Genomic DNA, 26547 nt, shown 5'->3' with positions numbered 1-26547 from the left:
AATATTTCGGCCAATATTTAAAAATTTACAGCACTCAATCAGATGAGGCAAGCTACTATGGGTACCCCTTTAGCCTGTCGTTTGGTAGCAAGTCGTTTAAATTGCCAACTTTGATTATTGATAGCCGCCGTCAGACTCTCAACGGCTATTATTTAGGCGCTCCCCTTTTTAAAACTTGATTTAATTCTCCATCTCATCTTGAACAAGTCACGGTTGACTTCTGAATTAGCGAACTCAATGTTAAGTAATTCAGAAGCCCGGGCTCTAAGACTTGTTGTTTAAAGACTTAGTGTCAGTTCACAAAGTGTGTACTGCTAGCTGGTATTAGTATTAAGCTGAGCTTACTGTTCAATTGCTCTCAACCGAAGTTTCTGGCAACTATATTAGTCCTGTGGTCGTTTTAGGCGATTTTTCGCTTGACCGATTTTTCAACCTCTTGAAAACGTCTTGATCCGGAAAGGATTAACGATTGCTTAAAGGTTGAAACATATAGATGACGAGAGGGCTTAGGGAGATGAATTAAGATAAATATATTTGAAATTTGATTGATTTTTTTACTTCGAAATTGAACTTTGATTTTTCTAATTTTACCACATTCCTATTTTTTTTTTTAAAAAAGATGAGTAGAATGTCATTCATGCAAGCCAACTTCTCTGAAGGAAGAGTTCGAGACTTTTCGATAGCTTTATGAATACGTAATTGAGGTGAGGAGAAAGTAGAGAAAGAGATAGAAGAAACGTTCTTTAAATTAGCATTTGTAAATTTCAGATTGTGCTGATGTTTCAGAAGTGTGCAGGAGGTGAGGATTAAGAGAGGGAGGAGAGACAGTCTCACCAATCAGCACTTGAAGAGAATGACTGATCAACAGGTACTCACATAACAACATGCATAAGAATCTGTTTTGGAATTGAGGCTGTTACTCAGGTTCCGTTTTGCACTAATAAAGCTATGTCACTCAATTTTATGACACTTTCAATCTTATAGTAATTTCGAGTGGCTGATAACGAAAGGAAATTTGTAGATTTTTAGTCCTAGGATCGGAAAAGAGTTAGAAATGATTGTTAACTATGAATTTAAATAGCCTAAAGGTGGTCAAAGAGTTAATGCGGATATGAAAGTTAAGCTGTTCGTGTGAACTTTGCTGAATGTGCCTATGGATAAATTAGAAAAAAAGGAAAAAAGAGGATAATTAGCAAGGAGGAATTAACTTTCTAGTTGTTAAAGTTCAAGTTATAGTGGACGGGGTTGGCGATAAAAACGCACACCACCAAGTGTTAAATTTGCCAAAAATTGATTTGAAAAGCTTTTTATATTTAAGCTGCTTGCGTGTAACAGTGAATTAGCGCGAGAAGTTGAACAGACCAAGCGCAACTTGAAACTGGTGAGGAAAATAGTAAACAGTTAACCACAGTAATCGCTTTCTTAAATTATTTGGGCTTCTTTTTGTTAAAGACAATTATCAATCATCTTTAAGTTTTGTAAAAGAATTAGTTCTGCTTCTGTATTTGTTTTGGTGGCGGCTCTGCTTTGAGTTGTAAATTTCATTTTGTGGTCTGTATGAGGAAAGTCCTTCCGTTCCCCTGCTTACAAAATTTTAGTTTCGATTAGCTTGTGTGATCAAACAAAGCTTGTTTTGAAAATTTGATGATTTATATACCTTAAGAAGAGGTGGGACCAGACATTACATGTTATAATATAATGCACCAGTATAAAGTGCACAGAAAGCAATTATAGAGGGTCATAATTTATCCTGGGAGGGGGGGGGGGTGCCTCTGAGCGATCTGTTTCTAACACGCAATACTGCAGTATGGTAATGTTATTCGTTTTCTCTTGAACGATGTTTGAAAGAATGATGGTAAACCTGTCTTTTTTACCTGTCTTAAAATTTTGACTTAACTGTTTTTAGACAGAAAAATTCTAAATCAAGACGATATCAGTTCATAGCTTAAGTTTTCGAGTTTTGTGTCGTGTCTAGCAACTCCTATAATGAGTTTCACATTGATTGGTCCCAAATGATGTCAAGACAAAACACTCAAAATATGCCCAATATTTTACCCTATTTTTAAAATTATGGAAAACTATGTAGTATAAATATTCCTGAAAGAGATAATTTATGCTGATTTGTTATCGGAGCATGGAACGAAAAACTCGAAGGGGATGAAGTGGATAATGTAAGATGGAAAACTGTGAGAATAAATATAATTAGCGCTCACTTCTAGAGGATATATGGAAATGGGTTAATTTTAAAACGCGTAATTTGTAGAAACGGGGTTTTTTAATAGCCGCACAGCGATAGCTAGGGCTATAATTGGCCTTCTCGAAAAGGAGTATTGGACAAGTCCTTTTTTATGATCAATTTTATTGGAGTGATTTTTGAAGCGGGAAATGAAACGCGTGAAAAAATTTGAGTGATTTTGGCGCTGAACAAAAGTGAAGAGCGGAGCGAAAAGAGAGTGGTTTTTGTTCATACCGCTATTTTTGAGAGAGCGAGAAATTGATGTGTGAAAAAATTTTCTCTAAGCGAGCGAAATTTTTTTGTTCACGTGCGGCTTTTCAAAGCAGTTTTTTTGCAACTTTTGATGGTTATGAGGTTTGATGATGATAATGTATAAGTTTTAAGCTTGTTTTGATAGGAATTGAAGGTTTCAAGTAGTTAATTTGAGTTTAATGCTTATTTGGAGGTTTTTGATCAGTTTTGCTGATTTTTGGACGAAATTTACTGATTTTTTGACAGTTTTTTTGTTTTAATGCTTTAAGTGGGATTTGAATAAAAGCTTGTTAATTAGGGAATATTCAGATACCAATTGACTAAAGTTTTTTTGGTGGAAGTCATTTTTTTTCTCAGGAAAAGTGACAGTAAAATTGAGAAATTTCAAACCATTTTTCTTTCATCTTAGACAAGTTGCTTTTTTTCATCTTTCTTATTTTTTTTCATCACAAGTTTCTTATTATGCCTATTATGACTTGCCCATTTTTTGCGAGCTTTCATTGCTCTATTTGCAGAAGAATTTTTTTCGGCTTTATGTTTCCTGGTACTATAAAAAAAGCTCATTAAGTTTTTCTACTTTTTTGTTCATTTTGTTTTTGAATGCCTTTTCTATTCTTCCTTGTTTTTTATGGCTTTTGTGGAGGTTCAGGGTTCGCACTAGTCGTTCGAGTAGTCAATTCTTAAGTATTGGCGTTTTTTATCCTTCGAGTCGTTTCCGGAATTCCTCCGGCTATGTTTTAACAACTGTTCACACATTTTCATAATTTTGAAGTCAAATTGTAAATTGGAGTTATGATTTTGGTCAAGCCGAAACAGGAAAAGGAGCGAAAAAGCGAGTGGTTTTGCGGCGTTTTTTTCGCTCTAATTTAAAAAGCCGAATAAAGAACGGTATTCGAACAAAAATTTGCTTTCTCGCTAGTGGTTTTTTATTCACATGCCGCAATTTCACATTGATTTTTTTTTACTGGATCGTTTTTCTAAATGGTTTTCCCAATCCATTCAAAACTTATTGTTCAACCATTTTCAAAAAAAGGAGCAATTTTCTATATGCGAAGTTATATTTTTTCCTTCAAAAACATTCAGTGTTTTAGAAAGATAAGACTGAGAGCAAGTCGAAAACGTGGAAAACGTAGAGCTCATTTGCAAAAAGATTGGAAACGAGAATTTGAATTTGTACCACCTCATCCCAACTTCAGCCACAAATTTTTTGTTTACGTTTGGTAGGGTTTTAGTTTGAGACTTTCTCGTCAAATTTTGTGTTGATTTTGGGCAGTAGCCGGGATATCCGAGGTTTTTTTTTTATCTCATCGCGGTTTTTACAATTAATTGATTTTGATTTGCATTGAGCTTTCCACAACTCTTTTCAAGCTCCGATTTTCTTAATTAATAGCCGCTAAGCGATAGCTGGGCTTTTACTGGCCTTCTCTTGTTTTTTAATAGCCGCCGTCATCTCAGACGGCTATTATAGCGCTCCTTTTTTTTACAACTCAAAGAATTTGAATTGTTTTTGAACGCTGTCTTTTATGATCTGTTCACACGTTTTCATGATTTCTGAAGTCAAATTGGAGTAGTGATTTTGGTCACGCCGAAACAGGAAGTGGAGCGAAAAGGCGATGGGGTTTTGCGGCGTGAAATTTTATCGCTCTAAATTTAAAGTAGAGTGAGAAAAGGGTGAACAAAAATTCACTTTCTCGCTAGTGGTTTTTTGTTCACATGCGGCAATTTTACTTCGATTTTTACTGTTTATTCAATGTTTTGGATCGGTTTTTTTTTCTAAATGGTTTTCCCAATCCATTTATTGTTCATTCTAAGCCTAGTTCTTTGTTAGAATCAAATTTACCTTTCTCGCTAGTGGTTTTTTGTTCTCGCTAGCGGCATTTTGACATTGATTTTCTGTTTTTTCTGATTTTTTAATAAATGGTTTTCCCAATTCACTCATAGTCCGTTTTTGGTCTAGTTTTTGTTTTAGTCAATGAAAATCCTTTGAATTGTACGTCAGGACTTGTCCTGCTACGTTTCTTTATTTCGTCGTTGCGATTTTTGTTATGACCATAGGACGTCACAACAACTTCAAACCTGCTTTTTGTTCATTCATTCATGCAATTTTAACTGAAGTGCGTGCGTGAAGTCATTTTTGCTCGTAGTAGAGCGAGTTTTTTGTTCTTTCGCGTGGTTAAATTTTTGGTCACACTTGACTTACCTCACTCTCAAAAATGACTTCCTCACTTTGAAATTGACTTCTATTTACTTTAATTCAAAGAGATAAGGTCAAATGGGTGTGTGTCAATCTAAATGAAGGTTATTTGAGAGCAGCTAATAGAGGCAGCAAAAACGCAGATTTTTATTCAAAATATAACATATCAGCCTTCAATGAAAAAACGAATTTTTGTGGGTCCTTCTTTTTCTGTTTTTTTTTTAGACTGCGGATCTACGAAGCTATTTTCTGGCAATCTGCCAGCTATGTTATTTTTATACTGTGTTTTGTAAATATTCGTTCGCCAAGTTTTTGGGTACATTTTTCTAGAATCAACGGACTATGTACAGTACTATGTGGATCAATTTGTTGTTTATTTTGAATTGCTCTCAAACAAAGCTTATAGCAATTATATTAGTCATGCGGTCTTTTTTATGAAATTTGCTGGCTGAGCTTTTCGGGCGCTTTTAAATTTTCGTCCTCAAGGAGGGGTGGTGGTAAAAGCAGGGGGCGTTTGCGTCCGAAGACCCATCTCACTACTACTGGAGCCAATCGCTCACTCGTTTGAGAGCAATTCGCCCGAATTTAGTCGGTTTTGTTTTATGGTTTTTTATTTAATAGGACAAGCCTACCAACTTTAAATCAAAACTGGGACGGTTGAAACAAATAATGAAGAATAAGCCGGTTTGTTAGAATACACGAATCTGTTTCTCGCCCCCCCCCCCCCCCCATTCATCTATTTGAACAAAATTAACATCTATCATTATCAGGTTTTGAAAATGTCAATTATCGATGGTGATAATCTACCTGATGCGGGGGAACAGTTTCGGATACTCATCAAGCATTCAAAAAGTTTCAACTGAAGTTGTTCCTATTTTCATCAGATGTCTTACATGCAACCATAGACTATATCACTTCATGTAGATTGTAAATTATCTATCGCATCGATCTCAAAACATCTGTTGAGAAAGCCGTTAACTGTTCTCGTGGTTAATATAGTCCTGTCGATCATTTTTCTGATTTTCACTACTCGAAATTGTCATAGCTTAAATGGAAAATGGATCCTCATAGCTGCGAAAAGGTAATTTAATTCAGAGACATTGTTCAAAGTTCAAACACGAACGGTTTTGGATAAAATATAAAGATTAGGAAAAGCTAGTCCTCGGCTTCATTATGAAAGTTTTGGTTTTATTTTCGCTGTAGTCGTCTCGAGCTTTTTCCGTATTCATTTTTTCACGAGCCATACCTGAAGATCAGTTTTTCTCTGTTTCCTATCCTTCATCAGCGTCAGAAATTTTTGCTCATGTTTAGCTTGAGATCTCGGTAAATTTTGCATTATTAATTGATCTTGAACGAAATTCGAGGCAATTATATTAGTCACGTTGGTCTTTTTTAACGCCATTTTGTACTAGTGGCGTGAAAGTTCTCCTTTTCGGCTGACCATTTAACTTCTCGTCCTCCTAATAGGGATAAAGTCCAGAGTATATTAAGTCGCTGAGTAGTTCTTTTAGAGATTTGCTGGGCTCTAAGTGTACAATTCACCGAAGCTGCGGATGAGAAGAGATAAAATCATGATGAGGGGCAGATTTTTTTGGAACCCCCTTTGCTTGAAAATTTGCGTTTGACCAAAGAAACAAACTCCAGAGTTGCATCCAAGTGAGTCTGTACAAATGGGTGGGCTCTGTTAATTGAGAAATTGCTAATGGGAACCAGTTGGGGCTATTTTGGCAATGACGGCTATTATGCTAACTGGAAAGAAGATTTGTACACTTTATTTAGCCCATCTGTAGTGCTGTTAGCGTTTACTGATCTTATCGTACCCTTATCTTCTCAGCGGGCTATTATTGCGCTCCTATTTTTTTCACATTTTTAATTGCCGCCGTCAGTCTCTCGAACGGCTTTTATTTAGCTGCTCTCCTTTTTTACAATTCAAAGAATTTGAATTGTATTGGGGCGGTGTCTTTTTTTAAGATCTGTTTACACATTTTCATGATTTTTGAAGTCAAATTTGAGTAGTGATTTTGGTCACGCCAAAACAGGAAGTGGAGCAAAAAATGAGTGGTTTTGCGAAATTTTTTCGCTCTAATTTTAAAGTAGAGTGAGAAAACGGTGTTTGAACAAAAATTCGCTTTCTCGCTAGTAATTTTTTGTTCACAAGCCGCAATTTACTTTGATTTTTACTGTTTTTTTTCGATTTTTTCGATCGGTTTTTTCTTCCATTCATAGTTTTTCGATAGTTTTTCCCATCCATTCATAGTTCATTCTTCGCTCGGTTTTTCGTTTGAACCAAATTTCCTTTTCTCGCTAGTGGTCTTTTGTTCGCATGCGGGATTTGAGATTGATTATCTCCTTTTTCTTCTTTTGATCTGATTTTATTAAAAGTGTTTTCAAAATTCACTCATAGTCCGTTCTAGGTCTAGTTTTTAGTTTAGTCAATGAAAATCCTCTGAATTGTACGTCAGGGCTTGTTCTGCTATGTTTTTTAATTCGCTTTCCTTTTGATCACGTTTTTCGTTTTACAATTTTTTTTTGGAATTCATTTTGCCTTTTTTTTTACATAAGTCACGACTTTCACGTTTGACTACTGACTTGCTTCACTTATTGTTTCAACTGAATGGATTTTAAATTTTTCCACGCATTGAAATACGCAATGTAGTGAATACGGTCAGAGTCAAAAGAGCAGAATCAAAAGAAACGCGATAAACCGATAAAGCCCGATCATTAAGTCATAGTGCATTAGATTATCAGAGTTCGTTAGAGCGATTGCTAGCTGACATCAGTATTCAGCTTAATAGCTTTCAATTTAAAAGCTGAATTAGGTCTCGTTTTAGAATCTAACTCAAACTACACGCCAAACTGGAGCACCTTTTGTCACTAGAAAAATCAAACAAAATTGGTCAATTTCTATCTTTTGTTTCTGTTTCAATACCTATGTGCGGAAGCGCGTCAACGGCGGCTATTTTCTGGCAATTACGTGCTCTGTTATTTAACTGAATTGATGCTTGAAGCTCCTCAGCATATTTTTCAAATGAATTGGAGATCTTGCTACAAAGCAGTTTTTTTCGAACCTCTGACTGCTTGGATGGCCTTAATTTATGGTTAGATGGTCATTTTTAGGATTTTAGAGATTAGTCTTAGCATAAATTTTTAAGAGTTGATGAACGTCTTTTGCGAGACAAAATTATTGTTATGCTCATTTATGAGCTATATGTTTTGGTACTACAAACACAAACATGCAAAATGATACTTATGTTTGCAATTTCACGTTTTTTTTTGGAATTTTCCGCCATTTTTGAGTTTTTTTTTACAAATTCAGGGGCTAGGGAATTTTCTTTAGGTTTTGATAATAGGGTATTGCTTTGATTCTAGTGACAGTGGATTGATTTTCAAAATTTTAGTGTCTCGAATTTTTTTATTTTTGGAAAAAATCTACAGATTTTGTTTTTAGAGCCGATGGAATTGTTTCCAATTTAACTTTTCGAATTTTCGAAATTTTTTGATAAAATTTGCAAATTTTTGTGAAAACATATGTCTTTTAATCAGTTTTTTTTGCCTCCGTAGCCAGATAACCTCCTCCAGGGTTTGATAATATGCTATTACATATTTGCTAAGGCCGAAGGAATGGTTTTCAACTTTTTAATAGAAGGAATTTTTATTTTCTGATAAAATTTGAAATTTTTAAAGTTTTTGTCTTATCTATTTTACCAATCTTTGAGCCAATGAATTTTTCAGGCTTGGAATTCGGCTACTGGATAGCTTCGACTTCTAGAGACACAGAATTGATTCTGAAGATTATAAAATCACAATTTTCAGCAACATTTCATTAAAATTTTCAATTGATTTCGATTTTCTTATTTTTGCTGTCATTTTCTGAGTTAATCGATCTTCAAGGGACAATCAATTTTTCAGGTTTTGAAGATATAATACTGGATCAATTTCTGGGACAAAATTGACTTTTGAACATAATTTTCGAATAGGTATATTTGAAGGGATCAATTTTTGCCTTTGGGGTAAAAGCTTCAAGAGTTTAGCAATGAGTATATTTTTGTTTAGTTTAATTGATTGTTTGTTTCTCAACTTATTGAGATGATTTTGCCTGTGTTTTGGCTGGCATTGTTAATTTGATATGCTGGTCAGGTAGAGTACTTCTAAGTTGTCAATCAATTCTTTGGATTGTATTTCAGGACTTGTCCTGCTATGTTTTTTACGTCACGAATAATAATTTTTATATACCTTGTTTTGCCGCTTTTTTGACATTTTGCCGATAGTCTCTTCGACATTTCTAGGCTCGTTTCCTTTTTCGCTAATTCTGGTCAATTAGTTTTTAAACAGCTGTTGCTTAGCGAAGCAATCTAGAATGAACGAAGTAATTAAAAGGAAATCAAAATTAGGGTCGGGATTAACCCATAAAGCTCAATTTTAGATTCCTGATTCTTAAACTTTGTTCTTGTAAGTCATAGTTACCATCTCTTATGCTTATTGATACTTTTCACTTTGTCCTTATTAAGGAAGAGGAGTGTGTCTAACTAGGAGAGTTTCCGGTAATCTGTCGGGTATGTTTTTAACCCATTATAACAGTAGAATTAAAAACAACTAGGCCGGTCGGTAGTTAGAGTTGCGATTCAAAAAGTGTAGGGTTTGCTTAACGAACTTGAAGGTAGTAATTCGAGGAGTCAATGGCTACCAAACGAAGTTTGTTGCAATTATATTAGTCCTGCTGGGCTTTTAATGGCAATTTTTGGTACTACCGACTTTTTGTCTCATCGTTTGACTTGAGACAAAAAGTTTGACTCATCGTTTTGTCCTCCAGAACGGACTTTTTTTTTACTTTAGATTTATAAAGTCCGGAGCGAACTAGGTTGCTCAGTAGCTCTTTAGGAGGTTCCTGACTTACTAGTTTCTATCTGTGCGATTCGACGAATCTTTGAGTTTAGCCTCCCACGCACTCCCCTCAACCAGCTGCTGACGAATCAAATTGGTCGCCAGTCCTTTAAGGGCAATAGGTACGACGCTAGTCGTTTGTTTTTTGAGAAAATTTTGAAAATAGTGAAATATTTTGTGAAATAGTGACTGCAAAGGAATTGCAAATATATATGTTTCATTGTTGTAGATTAAAAACAAGCAGGAAAAACGAAAATGCATTTCTGCACGGGTTAGAAATCTGGTCATCTTTTCATCTGTCAATAGGTATCTTCTCTGTTGCACTTTGATAGTTCTCTCGGTTAGAAGACATCTTTTTCATCTGCCTGAAGAATGCAGTACTGCTTATAGAAAATTTAAGCAAATCAGTGTTGTTTTTCTGTTTTAGATTTTGGCGCCCAAGAAGTCAATCAGCGATATGCAAAATGGTAAGAATATAGTGTACGGATGGCACAAATACCTGTGTAAATATTAGAATTTACATTTAAAGACATTCTACAAGACTTGAGACAACAAATAAGTAATGGATCTAAATTAAAAATTGAACTATCCTATATGATCTTTTGGGTATTTCCACTAAAGCACTCATTGGGGGCTATAATGGAAAAGAATCATCTTTTGCACAATAAATGTTAAGGAAATGAACATAATCCCACTTTCTCTTCTGGTTTTGAATTCGGCTTCTTTGAGAAAATCGGCACTTTTTTTATAGTAGACTATTTACATCGCCACATTTGGGTCCGACTCTCATGTCAATGCAGTAGTTTTGATTGCTGCCAACAGTGAACTGGGAAATTTTGGTTTTCCACCTATCAACTATTGCCTATTGCGCGTGATATACTTTTCACACATTAGCAGGTTTCATATAACACAGAAACAAAGCCAATAGTTTTTAATTCTTAGATGGCATGCCTGCGGTGAACGAATACGGCTTTACCCAGTCTGAGAATTTCGAAATAGTCCCAGCGATGGGAGCAATTGGTGTGAAGGGGAGGGAAATGGCACCAGGAGCTGTTTCAACTACGGAACACGCGGGCGGAGGAGCGGTGAAGAAGCATTTTGGACGCACTCACTTGACCCCGGACGGGAAGAAAGTGCTCTCATCAAATAGTATGAGTGTCGGCAGACCATTCTCTCTGGACGTCTCAGCTGAGTGCAATCCTGACTTGTCTACCACGGGCAAAACTAAAAGTAGCATGAAAGGTTAGTAAAAAGAACTTTGAATCGTCCAACTGATTTTACCATGTGATAATAAATACTGAGGCAGTCTAATGAAGTATTAAAATATCAGGGATCTCTTCCGTTTGTGCCCCCCTCCTCTCCAGCTTAGTGTCCCCAGAAGCACGTGCAATATTTTTACATAATGATCTACCAGGTAATGACACGTGCTCTCTAATTGGGGGGAGCATAACGTACTCGGGGGGGGGGGGGGGGGGGGGGGGGCACAAACGGAAAAGATCCAATATCAGGTATGAACAAAAACTTCTGTTAAGGTCAAGTTGCTGAGAGAAGAGAGTTTTTGTTCATACCCAATTATACTTGAATATCTTGTTCTCCAAGCTTGGTAAAGGAAGTAAGAGGATTTTTGTTCTCGTTCTTTGCGTGCTTTTATTAACTAAGATTTCACTCCCCTACAATGAGACATCTTATAGCTGCAAAGCTGTACGCGACGCTTAGCTATATTCGGGAGTGAAATGAAACATGGAAAACCGGATTTTTTAAATAGATTTGATGGATTGCAGCAGCGACTCAAACAATACCTGCTGGCTAACTATAGCCTACAGCACTTAAATCAATGGCGGGGAGTTCTCGGCATCCTGCTTTTTTCAACCCCTGTCATAGATTGTATTAATGGACAGTTTTTGACCCAAGCTTCAGTATCAGTAGTCATCCCCAAGCCAAAGGTGACAATTTTGGGTGGGTTTTGATTGGGTTCAAAACGTTTTTGGACCTGTTCAATTAAACTGACTTGTCAGGTTTCTAATAGAGTAATCTAATGAGTTTAATTCGTTCTATTGATAAACCTATTGTTAATAGCCGCGTCCTCAATTCCAGGCGGCTATTATAGCGCTCCCAATTTTTTTACAATTCAAAAATTTTGAACTGTATTGGGGCGCTGTGTTTTCACACAAGATGTGTTCACACATTTTTCAATGACTTTGATCTTTCAAAACGGGATAAACAGGTAAAGCCCAGCGGGCATTAAGTTTCATTAGAGGCCCAAAGTATAAGTTAGTTGTCTTTCAAGTGATTAGAGTGGTTCAGCTGCTGGGATGGCCTCAATTTAAGGTTAAAAGGTCATTTTTAGGAGTTTTGGCTCAAAATGACGCAATTTTTCATGTTTTTTGTGATTTTTTTAGGTTTTTGTTTGATTCGTCTTTGGTTGAAGTTTTTAAAAGTTGATGAAGGCCTTTTGCGATTCTTTTGTGAGACAAAATTACTCGTTATGACCATTTTATGAGCTAAATGTTTTGGTACTACAAACAAAAACACGCAAAATGATACTAATTTTTGCAATTTTTTCAAGTATTTTTTTAAATTTTTTGTCATTTTTTGAGTTTTTTCAGCTTCAGGGGCCAGAGAGTCTCCTTTAAGATTTGACAATAGGGCATTGTATAGTTTTCAGTAACAATGGTTTGGTTTTCAACTTTTTAATGTCTCGAATTTCAGCAATTTTTTGATAAGATCTGCAATTTTTTCAATGTTTCCTACAATTTTCTTCATATTTTGATATTTGTCCATTCACAAGTGATAGGAAACCTATTCAACTGTTTGAAAAAAGTTACTGCATGGTTGTTAGTTTCAATGGATTTGTGTTCAACAATTTAACTTTTCGATTTTTAAAAATTTTCTGATAAAATTTGCAATTTTTTAAGTTTTTTCGAAATAGCCAGATAACCTCATACAGGGTTTGATAGTATGTTATTACATCGTTACTAGCGGGCAATTGAATTGTTTTCAATATTTTAATAGAACGATTTTCTTTTTGAAATTTGGAATTTTTTCGAACAATTATTGCCTATCGATCTTCGAACCAAGTAATTTTTTAAGGCTTGGAATTGGTTTATTGAATAGCCTGTAGAGACACAGAAATGATTCTTAAGATATTAATATCACAATTTTTAGCAACGTTCCATTAAAATTTGCAATTGATTTCATTTTTTAAAAAAAATTTTTTGGTCATTTTCTAGTTGATCGATCTTCAAGGGCCAATGAGTTTTTTCAAGCCTTGCAGATACAATACTGCAGCAATTTGAGAAACAAAAATCGGTTTTGAATATTTTATTGAAAAGGTATATATAAAGAGATCAAATTTTGACTTAGGGGTAAAAGCTTTAAAGTTTTAGCAATGATTATATTTTCAATTAGATGGTTTGATTGTTTGTTTCTCAATTTTTTGTGATGATTTTGTTTGTGTTTTGGGTGGCATTGTTCAATTGATCTGCTGGTCAGGTAGAGTAGTTCTAAGTTTTTCATTCAATTCTTTTAATTGTTTTTCAGGACTTAACCTGCTATATTTTTTACTTCGTCTAACAGATTTTTGTTTCGTCTTACCCTGACTTCTTGGAATTTACTTTTTCAATTACTTACCTCTCAAAAAAATTACTTCTGAACTCACTTATGGAACTTTAAATTTTATGAACATTTAATTATTAAAGGTCAATTGTGTGCATCTAAGTAGTGCCAAACATATATGCCCTAATTCTTGATTATTATAGTCTTGAGTTTTTGATTTTGAATATTAATTTTGGGATCTTCTCCGTTTGTGCCCCCCCCAGTACGTTATGCTCGCCCCAGTTACAGAGCACGTGCCATTACATAGTAAGTCATTATGTAAAATATATTGCACGTGCATCTGAGGGGTGCAAATAATATGCGCCCACTAATCTCAAACGTCAAAAGATCCTAACGTCAAAAGATCCTTTGTGGGGGCACAAACGTCAAAAGATCCTAATTTTGGAAAGCCCCTTTTATGGCTTTCTCCTTATAGAGCTTTTGTGCCTCATAAAAATGACAGTCCAAAGCTAACCCAAAAAGTCGCCCCAAGCGTCTATCGCGGCTATTTTTCGGCAATCTGCCGGCTATGTTTATCGTTGACAACTTGCATATAAGTGCATCATTTCTTAAGACTTTACAACTTTTTAGCACCGACCAAATTCTTTGTGCCTGTATCAACAGCACCTCGAGATACTCCTGTTGCGGAATCATATAAAGAAGATACAATCTCTAGCAGTGCAAATCTAAGTGAAAATTGTAGCAGTTATAACCGTAAAACAAACAGTGCTCTTCCTGTTCAAGTGCCATCACATGTTGCTTCTAAGCTCACTCCGGTGTCGCCGAAAATGGCGAGAGCGACTAGTACTAAGTTAGCTACCAGTACCCTAACCTCACCTAAACAACCGAGGAAAAGCCAGGGATCTTCGGGTTGTGGTACTCCGTCTTCTCCGAAACTTGCCTCGAGATCTCTTCCGTCCAGTCTGGGATTACCATCACCTCGGCTGTCTCGAATCGCATCAACAGTCGCCTCAAAAATATCACCAACTTCGAAAAGCGCAAGAGCTGGTAAAAACAGTGAAAAGATCAACAGTTGTCTGAAGTCATCCAGCACCGACGTACGGACATCTAGCCAGGATTTAAGCAGGAGTTCTAGATCAACATTGCCTCAAAATGGCAGAAGCAGCACGCTGCCCTTAAAAAGAGCTACCAATAATCTTACAAGTTTGTTGAAACCGAAAAGTGCAAAATCACCGCCCAGAAATTCAAGATCAGTGCCCCCTAAAAAGCAAGCTACAATGCAGTTTGCTTTTGACCTGGATAACACGGAATTGTGTTGTGCTAATAGAACAGCAGAGATCTCTCCGAGTAACAGGGAGAGAGGTGATCAAAAGAGGGGTACGAAGATTGTGACGTAATCAGTCTTGCAGCAAATTGTGACTGACGATTAACTTGCTAGAACTTGCGATTCTCGACACTCAAACAACTAATCATAAAAATAGATATGCGATTGTACTATCAGTCTAATCTATATAGATGTATTAGATAACTACGCATGATCGGCTTTTTTTCTTAACATTTAATCGAAAGAGTTAGATATTTCCCCCTCTCTCTATCTTTATTCAGCGAGTTTTGATTGCTGTTAGGCGTTGTACAAGCAACTTTGTCTTGAAGAGGTATTTTCGAGCAACTCTTAAAAGATGCGGGCTTCAGACATTTAAAGTTTTCCTAATATTGATGTTCACGATATTCGGATATTAAACATATTCAGGTTACTCTGCATAAGAAAGTTTTGAATTGGTTTTTGAATTATTTTGTATTGGAGAGAGGCGGGGAAGAAACGGTCCCGCAACGCTAACATCGTAATGTGCGACATAAGCATTTAACCAACTTTAATATTTTTCTACAAAGGGATGCTTTGAATCAATTTGTATTTAGAAGTGCCTCCTGCCTCAAAGCAGAGTCCTCTTATGTCAGACTCCCGTCACAGGGTGCTAAAGAAACCTCATCACGGTGCAGATAAAACTACCCGAGATAGATCGCAGGATGCCCCTGCTGTCGGTGCCTCGGGAAGCACGACGTTGAAGCGACGGGGTGCCATCAATGAGAGTAAGGGATCAACAAGTGGTGCGGGTGATAAGGGATCAGAACGCCCTCCAGATGCAAACAACTCAAAGCCTCAGAGTATCCGTCGCTTCAAGTACGTGATAAATGAACGAAATGAGCTCAGTAGCATGTGCGTGAAAGTTATATGCCTTAACTAAGATTCACTCAAACGAAGAGTTTTCGATCATTTGGAACCTCTTGTTTTTTGCGGTTTTTTTTTACCTGATCGTGTTTAACTTTTCCATTTGTTTTTAATAGCCGCCCTCATCTTCTCAGCCGGCTATTATAGCTTTTGTTTGTGTTTTGGGTGGCATTGTTCAATTGATCTGCTGGTCAGATAGAGTAGTTCTAAGTTTTTCATTCAATTCTTTGAATTGTATTTCAGGACTTAACCTGCTATGTTTTTTACTTCGTCTAACAATCTGCCGGGTATGTTTCGATTTTTTGGATCGGATTTTTTTCTAAATGGTTTTCCCAATCCATTCATAGTCCGTTCTAGGTCTAGTTTTCTGTTTAGTCAATGAAAATTCTTTGAATTGTACGTCAGGACTTGTCCTGCTATGTTATTACAATTCAAAGAATTTGAATTGTATTGGGGCGCTGTCTTTTTTTAAGATCTGTTCACACATTTTCATGATTTTTGAAGTCAAATTGGAGCAGTGATTTTGGTCACGCCGAAACAGGAAATGGCGCGAAAAAGCGAGTGGTTTTGCGGCGTGAATTTTTTTCGCTCTAATTTTAAAGTAGAGTGAGAAAACGGTGTTTGAACAAAAATTCGGTTTCTCGGTAGTGGTTTTTTATAGCTGAGAAGCTGTAAGCTGAGCGAAGCTATATTGCGGTGCTCTTGGTTTTTTTTGTTTCGTCGTCTGACGCTCTTTTTTCGTTTTACATTTGTTCACACAGCAAAGCTGAAAAAGTCAAATTTTCTGAATGACTTCTTCCTCTCACTAACGGCATTTGCGCGCGTGACGTCATTTCTAGCTCGCTTTAGCAAAAGTTTTTAGGTTATTTGCGTGATTAGATTTTGATCAAACGTGACTTACCTCACTCAATAAAATGACTTTTGCACTTTAAACCTTTAGTTTTAAAACTAAACTAAAAAAGTTTAGTTTGAATTTGTTTAAGGTCAAAGGAACTCATATGTGCAGTAAAGGTCCCTAATAAGAGGCTTCTGCGGAATGAATTTTAACAAGTTTTATTAATTTATCGCTGAATGTTTTCCTTTACCTAGTTTTTTTGAGGGGTGTCTGAGTTTTTTTTTCAATTTAGGTCTGTATCTGTTTCTATCTCTATTATATGGCACGCAGGTCTATTCTTTCGCAGCTATTCCGGCAATCTGCCGGCTATGTTTGTTCACATGCGGCAATTTCACTCTGATTTTTACTGTTTTTTTGATTTTTTGGATCGGATTTTCTAAATGGTTTTCCCAATCCATTCACAGCTCATTGTAGGCTTAGTTTTTTGTTTGAATTAAATTTTCATTTCTCGCTAGTGGTTTTTTTGTTCACACTCGGCATTTTGTCTTTGATTTTCTGTTTATTTCTTATTTTTTTTGTTCTGATTTTTGTTAAAATGGTTTTCTCAATTCACTCATAGTCCATTCTAGGTCTAGTTTTTCTGTTTAGTCAATGAGAATTCTTTGAATTGTACGTCAGGACTTGTCCTGCTATGTTTTTTACTTCGTCGAACTTTTTTTTCGCTTTACCCATTTTGCCGCTTTTTCGACATTTTGCGTGAAATCTTTTTGACTTCTCTAGGCTAGTTTTTCTCTTCTCTCATTCTGCTAAAAGTGATTTTGAGCATCAGCTGCTCAGCAAAGCAATTCAAAATGAACCGAGTCAGTATAAAAAATTAAAGTCAGAAATAGAAACGGGATAAACCCACCAAGCCCAATTTTAGATGCTCGCTATTTGAACGTCGTTCCTATAAGTCTTAGTTACCATCTCTATTGCTTATTGGTATTAATGTAAGTGTAGTTAATTGAAGAGAAGAGTGAAAAGAGTGTGATTTTTTGTCCATATCAGTGTTTTCGAGAGAGCGAGAAACAAATATGAAAAAGATTAAGTGAGCAAATATTGTTTATTTACATGCGGCTTTTTAGAACAATTTTATGTTAGTCTTTTTTGGTCAAATTGTGTTTGCAATTGACGTGATAGTAGTCAAACTGATTGTCGCCAAATGCAGCGTAAAAGCAGGTAATTTCAAGGCGTAAAGTTATTGTTGCCTTTTTTACAGCAGAGTGAGAACACAAATTTTCACTTATGTTCGCGTGCGACAGTTGGAATTTCATTTGCTTTTCTCTTCTTTAATGGACTTCAAAAACTTTTCCGACATAAGTAATGGTCTAGTTTTTCGTTGATATAGCTGAGGGGAGTTATTATTGGCCGTGCGTCCCTCGTTTTATTGTCGAGATTTCTGTTACGGCCATTTGACCTCATACTCATTGAGCGGCTGTTGTTTGCATTTTTTTTAAATAAATTGGGTGCGTGACGTCGTTTTCATACTTGAGAATGAGGTTTTTGAAATGAGGTTTTCGATCGTTCGCGTTTAGTTTTTTGGCACACGTAACGTACCTCACTGAGCATATGTCAATCTAAATGAATTTTATTTATAACAACTAATAAAGCCAGCACAAGTTATACAAAAGTGTTCAAATTTATGACATCTCCTTAGCATTTAGTAGACTACATATATACGAAGCTATCACAGCTGTTTTTTTGTTCCCACAATATCTCTTGTTATTTTTCAAAATTCGTTATGCTCAAATCTTTAGTAATCCAAGTGCTTTGGGTTATCAGCGTTCGTTACAGCGTTTTGTATGTCGCAGCTACCGTCTATGTTTAGCCATCCGACTGCTGTTTCATTTGAATAAGTTTTGTTCCTCTTCATTGGGTGCAGACATTGTTTACGTACTAAATAGGGAGTGTGAGATATCTAGAATGCTTTTAAAGATGAGCTGTTTAATTGCTCTCGAACGAAGCTTGAAACAATTATTGTAAACCTGTGTCTTTTTCATTCAAAATTTTTTGCCTAACGCTTTTACGCTTTTGTTCTAGAATGTTCTTTGACTTCTTGAGTGACTTTTTCACTCTTTAGTTCTTTATTTTTGAGTGATCTAAGTTTCTCTCGTTCTAAATTTTGTTGCTTAAAGGGATTAAGAACGATCGGCCGTTAGAGAGCAATTCATCTGACGTTGGTTCGCTTCTGATTAATAGCCGCCCTCATCTTCTCAGCCGGCTATTATAGCGCTCCTATTTTTTTACAATTCAAAGAATTTGAATTGTATTGGGGCGCTGTCTTTTTTTTAAAGATCTGTTCACACATTTTCATGATTTTTAAAGTCAAATTGGAGTAGTGATTTTGGTCACGCCGAAACAGAAAGTGGAGCGAAAAATCGGGTGGTTTTGCGACGTGAAATTTTTTAGCTCTAAATTTAAAGTAGAGTGAGAGAACGGTGTTTGAAAAAAAAAATCGCTTTGTCGCTAGTGGTTTTTTGTTCACATATGGCAATTTCTCTTTGATTTTTACTGTTTTTTCGATTTTTTGGATTGGATTTTTCAAATGGTTTTCCCAATCCATTCATAGTCCGTTTTAGGTCTAGTTTTTTGTTTAGTCAATGAAAATTCTTTGAATTGTACGTCAGGACTTGTCCTGCTATGTTTTTTTACTTCGTCGAATAAAAAATGTTTCGCTTTACCTCATTTTGCCGCTTTTTCAACATTTTGCGTGATATCTTTTTGACTTCTCTAGGCTAGTTTCTCTCTTCTCTCATTCTGCTAAAAGTGATTTTGAACATCAGTTGCTCAGCAAAGCAATTCAAAATGAACAGAGTCAGTATAAAAAATTGAAGTCAGAAATAGAAACGGGATAAACCCATAAAGCCCAATTATAGATACCCGCTATTTGAATGTCGTTCCTATAAGTCTTAGTTACCATCTCTAATGCTTATTGGTATTGATAGTAGCCCCTATAGCTTGATGAAGTATGTTCAACTACGAAAAGCCATCAAAATAAATCGGAGTTAAAAAATGTTTTTTTTTACAAAAATCTTTTTTTTTCAATATCTTCTATTCTTTCAATCCCAATCATGCTTGGAATCAACGGCGGCTATTTTTCGGCAATCTGCCGGGTATGTTTTCAACTTCAAAGGAACTTGGAAGATTTCGAAACCAAGTTTTCCATGTTCAAAAATATGAAAATGCCATAAACGACATGAAATTTTGGAAAATCCAAGTTTTCGGAAGATTTCTTAAATCCCCTGATCACTCAGCTGTAAGTTTTCCAAGATCAGTCTTTCGACGCCTGATGTAACAAGTTTTGTACTTGCACCAACAGAAGGTTTTGAAAATCTTGAATGGAATTGGTGCGCTAGAATTGATTAAAGAATATGTTGGGTTTTACTACTGTTAGCTTATTTTGCGTGTGTGACAGATCTGACACTGGGCAACTGCGAAGGAGGTAAGTCTCAGTCAGTCTCTCCATCTGTTATTTATTCTCCTCTATTTATTTGATTGACTTGCACCTGGTAGTCACTTTCCAACCCACTTCTCATTACGCCGCAAAAAGTAACGTCAATTGAGAGAATTTAATTGAATTTGTCACTTTTCTACAATAGCTGAAAACAACGTTTTATTTAGATATCATTCCTCACATTTCTTGTTGAGGACCAAAAAGCCAAATGGCAGATTATCACAAACTCATGTGGTGAGAACTCTTAGGAAAGTTTGGTAAATCGGCTTTTAGGCTGATAAAGCAGTTTTGTGCAAAATGATTTGTTCTATTTATTGAAATGTCGAGTGCTACTTGCGACGTAATGGTTCCATGTGTCAATCTTTAGAAATGGGATCCAGGGGAAGTTTTCCCTTCATTTGGAAATTGAAGTTGGTTACGGAGCAAAAAAACTGATCCGTTGCATCTGTTTTTCATTCACATCAATGCCGAGTGAATTGTTTCGTTTGTAGAAACATTAATGAACAAAGGTTGGTTGCTCTCAAATAGGTGAAAAACATTTTGTTTGCTCTCATGATTGGCTGTGGTCATATACATTTTCGGAAAGATAAGGATTTATATACAGCAATAATATATAGCTGATAACCTAAGCTACATCCAGGAATATGGACATCGAATGGTAAATCATTTGGTCCTTTAGGTCAGACAACAATCTGAGCAAGCGTCCTCAGCCCCAGAAACCGAACACAGGGACGAGTGGAACTAACGTCAACAATAGACAGTCAGTTGTGACCAACGTCGAGCATACGGCGGCTGCGAGCGTCTCGACTGGCACCAGACATACATCTCTTGCATCATCTACCTCTAACGAATCCGCCGCGGCACAGCCTGGATATGCGAAAGCAACGCGCAGTTCAAATCTCAAGACCACCTCTTCCAACAGTGGATCCAGTTCCACTCTGCACAAAAGTGGCTTGACAAGTAGTAACACTAACAACAATATGAACGCAGATCTCTCGGAGGATTCACTGGACGAGCGAAGCACTGCTAGTTGTGCAGCATCGTACAAGCCGAAAAGGGTGAGATTCTTTCCTGTGAAAGTTGCAAACATCATAGCTATTTTTGCAAATAGTATCAGTTTGTTATAGCTGCGAAGCTGTAAGCTAAGCGTAGCTATATTGCGGTGTTCCTGTTATAGAGTTCAAAGAATTTGAACTGTATTGGGGTGCTGTCTTTTTTACGACTAGAAGAGAGGTATTGCTTTTCTTGAGGGTTTTTTGCGACTCAGAGGCGTAATGATTTTTGGCTGACCCTCATTTTTGTTTTTTATTGCTCTCAAACGAAGTTTGCAGCAATTTTATAAGACCTGTGGTATTTTAAATGTCATTTTTTGCCTGACCAATTTTCGTCTGACCCTTTTAAGTTTTCTTCCGGGATAAAAAGGTTAAGTACGGAGGGCCTTAAATGGCTGAGCAGCTCTTAGAGCCTTACGCCTGACTAGCCTCTAAATATTCGTTTGACCCCGCCCACGACCTCAGTCACCGTCACAACCACCCACTCGCACATCCGCATTCCCGCATCTGGTGATTTGGTCCCCCTCCCCAAAGCTTGACCACCACCTCTAATGAGGTTATTTGAAGCCCCCTAGTCAATTTCTTAGCCCCATTCAGGCTACATCCCACAACTGAAGCAGACTGCAACTGATTAGCTCCCACTAGTCGTTCGAGAACAATTCGTCCAACGTTAGTTGGTTATGTTTTTTAATGACCCTCAAACGAAGTGTGAAGCAATTAATGTAAAGGTGTGTCTTTTTCTGCAAAGTTTTTGCTTGACGCTTCTTCGCTTTGGTTGTAGAATTTTCTTTGACTTCGCGAGTGACTTTTTCACGATTCGCTAGATTTTGAGTGATTTTAATTGCTTACATTCTGAAATGGAGTTTGTTGCTAATATAAAAGCACTTCAATCTCAATGCCGCTGTAGTTTATTGTGTAAGGTCTCTGGCTGCTACCCTTGAGGTCTCGGGATATCAGTCTAATTTATCGATTTTTTTACCCATTATTTTTATTGATCTTAAAGTTTATTGATTTAACTTACGCTCCTAGGCAAGATGAGAATCGACTTTTTGATGCAAAGCAGTTTTATTCTTACAAAAGAAAAAAACAGAAAATTTTAAACTTTTTCTCGATAGGTTCTTCTTTAGAGGTTAAATTGAACTTTGGTTGATTTTTCTTTTTCTTTAATTAACGTTGCTGTTACAGGAGTATGGCCATGTAGCGTGAATAGCCAATGCTTGATATTTTTTGCTGGTTTTTCTACTCAAACTTATTTTTTTCAAGTTGATTTCCAAATTTGTGACGTTTTGTACTTTTTTTACAATGTATTCAAAGCCTCCACACGCACTAGCATTTGGCACATTTTTGTTTTTTGGCAAACATCTACGCTAAGTTGTTGCATTAATGTAAAATTTGATTTGCTATTTTTACGAGTTTTTTAAAAAAATAAAGAATTTCGGCCTTTCTGATTTTTAAAAGAATTGTTTGCCATTGATTTAACATATGGCAGCTCTGAGGTTTTGGTGTAATCGCTATTATAGCGGTTTAACAGATATTTATGAGAGTCTTTGTTCTTCGCTGTGATTTTTTGTGCTATGTTTTGATAAATATTTTGAATTTTATTCTTTTCTTAGTTTGTCCTGACAAATTTTGCATTAGTTTGATTCCTTTTTAACAGTGATATCTCCAACAAGAGAACAGAGAATCCGTTAAATTGTTTAAGGTTAAATGAACAATAGTTTTTTGAGACCTAAATTTCTACTTTTCTTTCTTTTTAAAGTTTAATTTTTAAAAATGATCTCTTTGTGCTTTCTAATTACGTATTTTGGGTCGCTTTGGCATTAATGCATATTTCTGAATTTCTAAAATTTTTCTTTGTTTATTTTAACAAATATTTTGCCGGCTGTTTTTAAGTTAAGTAATTCTTGAGTCAGTTTTTTTCCGGAATAAATGCTTTAAGAACACGTTCAGTTGTTCCTTTGATTTTCAACTATTCAAATAGACGAATTGTTTTTTTTTTTGTTTTGCCAATCAACAACTAACGCGTATTTTTAATTTATATTTAATAATATTCCTTAACTGTTGATAAAAACTCTCAAATGAGAATTTAGCAATTAATCGGGTCTTCTTGGTATTTTTTACTTGATCTCAAACTAATTTTGTGGCGATCATATCAGTCCTGCTGTTCTGTATGAAAGTTTGGATAGATGATCAGTTTTTGGTCAGCTTTTTACTTTTTGCTCAAAAAGTATTCTCAAAAGAATAAACAGGTAAAAAGCCGAGGAATATGGGTCTAATCAGTGCTCTTAGAACTCTTCTAGTCTCTGGCTGTGCGCGTCGTCATAGCAGTCTGTCAGCTATGGTTGTTTAATAGTCGATGTCATCAACTCAACGGATATTTTTTAGTCGCTTTACTTTTTGTCTCAAACTTTCTGGTTTTTGTTTTGCATAATTCAAAATTTTTATGCCTGGATTTCTAGCTCAGCTTGTTCACTTTTTTAACCGAGTAAATTCTAATTTATATCGGTATAAGTGCCTTCAATTTAAATGCTGAGATCAAATTTATCCCATCCAATGAAGCTGCGGTTCAAGTTGGAACTGTTTGTGACGAGTAGCAAAAATTAGGCTCTCTGAATTTTTTTCTTTTCCCGTATTTTAATCACAACGATGGTGCGTTGAGTCAACGCCGCTATTCTTTGGCAACCGGCCGTTATCGGGTCATTTGTTACGAGCCAGTGTTTTAAGCTGCTCTCAAACGAAGTTTGTAGCAATTTTGATTGTCCTGCTGTCTTGCATGAGATTTTTGTCCGAAACAATTTTTCACCTCACGCTTTACTTTTCGTCGTAACGGTATAAATGAGGAAAGCTCGGCGGACATTAAGTTGCTGAGCAGCTCTTAGAGCCTTACAACTAATTCTGCAATTCACCGAAACTGTTGGAGACATAAAATCATTGTGTGAATGGAAGTTTGACCCCCTCACTCCTTTTTCAGCATGACTCCAAAAGTTAAAAGTGAGAAAGCACATGCGCTAACTTCGAGCTAATTTCACACATCCAGATCAAGCTTTGGCTGGTAATTTACACTATTTATATAAGTTGATTTACTACGTATATTTGCCACCCATAATCAAACAACACTGAATTGATACTCAAAACAGCTGCGTATTCTGCGTGCCCCTCTAACCTCACCAATAGATTATGGGCCCAGAAAACTGACAAGTGAAACAAGACAAGAGAAGGGGTGGCCTGCTTGTTTGACAGAGTGACAAAGAAAGAGAAGGAGAGTGTCCTGGTCAATCAGAGACAAAGAGAAAGAGAAGGAGAGAAAGAGGGAGAACGATAAAGACAAGAGAGAGAGAAGACAAGAGAAAGAGAAGACAAAGAGAGAGAGAAGACAAGAGAGAGAGAGAGAGAGAGAGAAAGAAAGAGAGAGAGAAAGAAAGAGAGAGAGAGAAGATAGTGAGAGAGAGAGAGAGTTAAACTTTGAAACTGTTGATTGAATGAATTAATTTTATGGTTGATATTTATAAAGTTAAAGATTCTAGCGCGCGTCAAAGCTTGATTACGGGTGTGTGAAAACTACTCGTGATTTAACAAAAAGGTAAATTGAAACAAGAAAGGTCGATTAAAAGAGTCCGTTTATTAAAAAGTGTAAATCGATCTGTAAAACAGATTGAAGTTGTAAAAACGATTTTGGTCAGAGTCCCTGCAGGGCATGTAACATTGTGTACACCATTTGAAACATATGAAATCCTGCAATATGGTTGAATATAGTAAGAGCATAGTAAAACTTGATGCATAGAAAGCTTGCTTGAAGAATTTTGCGAAAGTTGGCCCATGCGTAAGAGAAAAGTTTAAGCTAGTGTTTTAGAAATTATCTGGAGGATCCGTCCTCATCGTGCTTAGTCGCAGTGGGGGAATCAGTGGCTATATTGGTCAATGTCCACTCCAACTTTGTCAAGGATACTACTTTCTCAACCAAAATGGGTCATCTTTTATACTAAGTAGACAGATTTTCTCATATAGCTTTCGAAAGGCACTGCTTTCTAAATAAACTTAACCTCGTATAGTGACGAATTTTTGCAGACTCTGCTTTGTTATTTAAAAGTTTTAAGTAAACGTCGGAAGTTTTCGTAAAGACTGTCTGGTGGTCAATAGTTTTACTTTTAAAAGACGTTTATATTTTGTGCGTTTCCAAAATCTAAGTTACTTTTGCTTTAAAATTAAGTAGTTTTGTTGAAAGGAAAATAGAAAACTTGTTTAGGTCTGAAAAAGAAAGACCTGTTTGGTCTTTAATTTAGTGGTTTTAGATGTTTGTTCGATAGACTGTACGGATAGATTTAAACTTTAATTTTACTTTCTTGAACGTTTAAGCTTTATTTTCAAAATTTTAACACACAATAATAGCACCTTTTTTTAAACATGAATAGCAAAACAATTGATAAACTTTTCTTTAGCGGTAAAGAAGAAGACTTTGTCTATTTTTCCGAACAGTTTGAGGCGCGAATGTATGTTTTGAAATTGAATAAAATTCTTGACGGCACTGTAGGATATAGGGAATTTATACCTACGCTGAGGGGACGACCTTCACAGGAGCAAATTGATGCGGCCGATAGAAAGGGAAAAGAGATTTTTGACGAAAAACAGATGGCGATTTGGTATGAACTTGTTCAGTGCCTCGATAAGAAGTCAGTTTTATTTTTGCGACCATATAGAGGAAAAGGATCTGCAGCTTGGAGCGTGTTGTGTAAGAGGTTTAAAAGTTTTGAGAGGCCGCGTTTACAAAAACTAATATCTGATTTAACCAATTTGAGAAAATACAGTAACGAAAGCATAGTAGACTATATTACTAGAGCCGAGGACATGCAGTTAAACCTATCCGAAGTCGATGAGTCAATAAGTGAAAAAATGTTTGTCTCGATACTTTTGAAGGGACTTCCTCGTGAATTTGAAAGTTTTTGTACTCTGGTAAAATATGGTCAAGATAAAACCTTGGATGAAATTAAACGTGATTTGATAAATTTTGAAAACGAGAAACGCAACGACAGAAATACAGACAAATCAGAATCCGTTTTCTTTACAAATGATCGAACTTGTTTTAATTGTCACAAGAAGGGGCATATTGCAAAATTTTGTCGTGTACAACGATCGGGGCCTAACAAAGAGAAGCCTAATTCAAAAATAACTTGTTTTAAGTGTAAAAAAGATGGACATATTGCCAAAAATTGTTTCACTTACAAAAAATTTGAATCCCATGCAATGAAAAATGAACGAAAAAATAATTCGAAAGAAAGTCCAAATTTAGTTTCGGAAGAACAAGAAGAGGAAAGTTTTAGCTTTTTCTCGAGTGAGAATTGTAATGAACATCAAGATTTTATCATTGACTCTGGCGCAACAAACTACATGATTAAAGGTAAACCTACTTTTGCTAACCTGGATGAAAACTTTTCTGGCATAATTCAGAATGCCAACAAAACGCACTCCGCAATTTTAGGAAAAGGGGATGTTGAGTTTTTTGCTAAGAATAGCAATGAAGAATTGAAGAAAATTGTTTTAAAAGATGCTTTATTCGTACCTGATAACTCAAAAAACCTAATTTCTGTTTCAAAACTTAGAGAAGCGGGTGTTGATGTTTCTTTCGGTGAAAAACTTAAACTCAATTTTAATAAAGTCTCATTTCCTTTTGAAGTTGAAAATGGATTGTTTGTGTGGAAAACTTTTCCTTGTTCAAATGAAAATTGCTTTAATGTTGACAGTTTACAACTGTGGCATGCAAAGATGGGACATAACAATTTTTCTGATTTAAAACGCCTGCCAGAATTTGTTGAGGGTATGAAAATAGG

The 26547-nt window shown here is 36.0% G+C and overlaps 2 protein-coding genes across 11 annotated transcripts in view; both read left to right on the top strand.

The window, feature by feature from the left end:
- LOC142334806 (flap endonuclease 1-like) overlaps positions 1-26547 on the top strand; it is a 247310-nt gene that overhangs the window by 69830 nt on the left and 150933 nt on the right. The window lies entirely within an intron of this gene.
- LOC142334804 (uncharacterized) overlaps positions 1-26547 on the top strand; it is a 134672-nt gene that overhangs the window by 81830 nt on the left and 26295 nt on the right. For 3 of the 10 annotated variants that reach the window (XM_075383124.1, XM_075383116.1, XM_075383125.1), the window contains 9 exons: positions 787-868; positions 1319-1381; positions 5304-5366; positions 9991-10030; positions 10506-10805; positions 15036-15297; positions 19635-19661; positions 20165-20182; positions 20353-20731. In XM_075383124.1, the coding sequence (XP_075239239.1) occupies positions 787-868; positions 1319-1381; positions 5304-5366; positions 9991-10030; positions 10506-10805; positions 15036-15297; positions 19635-19661; positions 20165-20182; positions 20353-20731 (1234 nt within the window). Of the gene's footprint in view, positions 1-786; positions 869-1318; positions 1382-5303; positions 5367-9792; positions 9835-9990; positions 10031-10505; positions 10806-15035; positions 15298-19634; positions 19662-20164; positions 20183-20352; positions 20732-26547 lie in introns of all 10 variants that reach the window. The other 7 variants (XM_075383122.1, XM_075383120.1, XM_075383121.1 and 4 more) reach the window with 7 other exon arrangements.

The sequence above is a fragment of the Convolutriloba macropyga genome, chromosome 2, assembly GCF_964194025.1.
Source record: "Convolutriloba macropyga chromosome 2, txConMacr16.3, whole genome shotgun sequence".
Lineage (NCBI taxonomy): Eukaryota > Metazoa > Xenacoelomorpha > Acoela > Convolutidae > Convolutriloba > Convolutriloba macropyga.
Note: the sequence above shows the minus strand (reverse complement) of the source record. Positions and strands in the feature narration are given on the sequence as shown.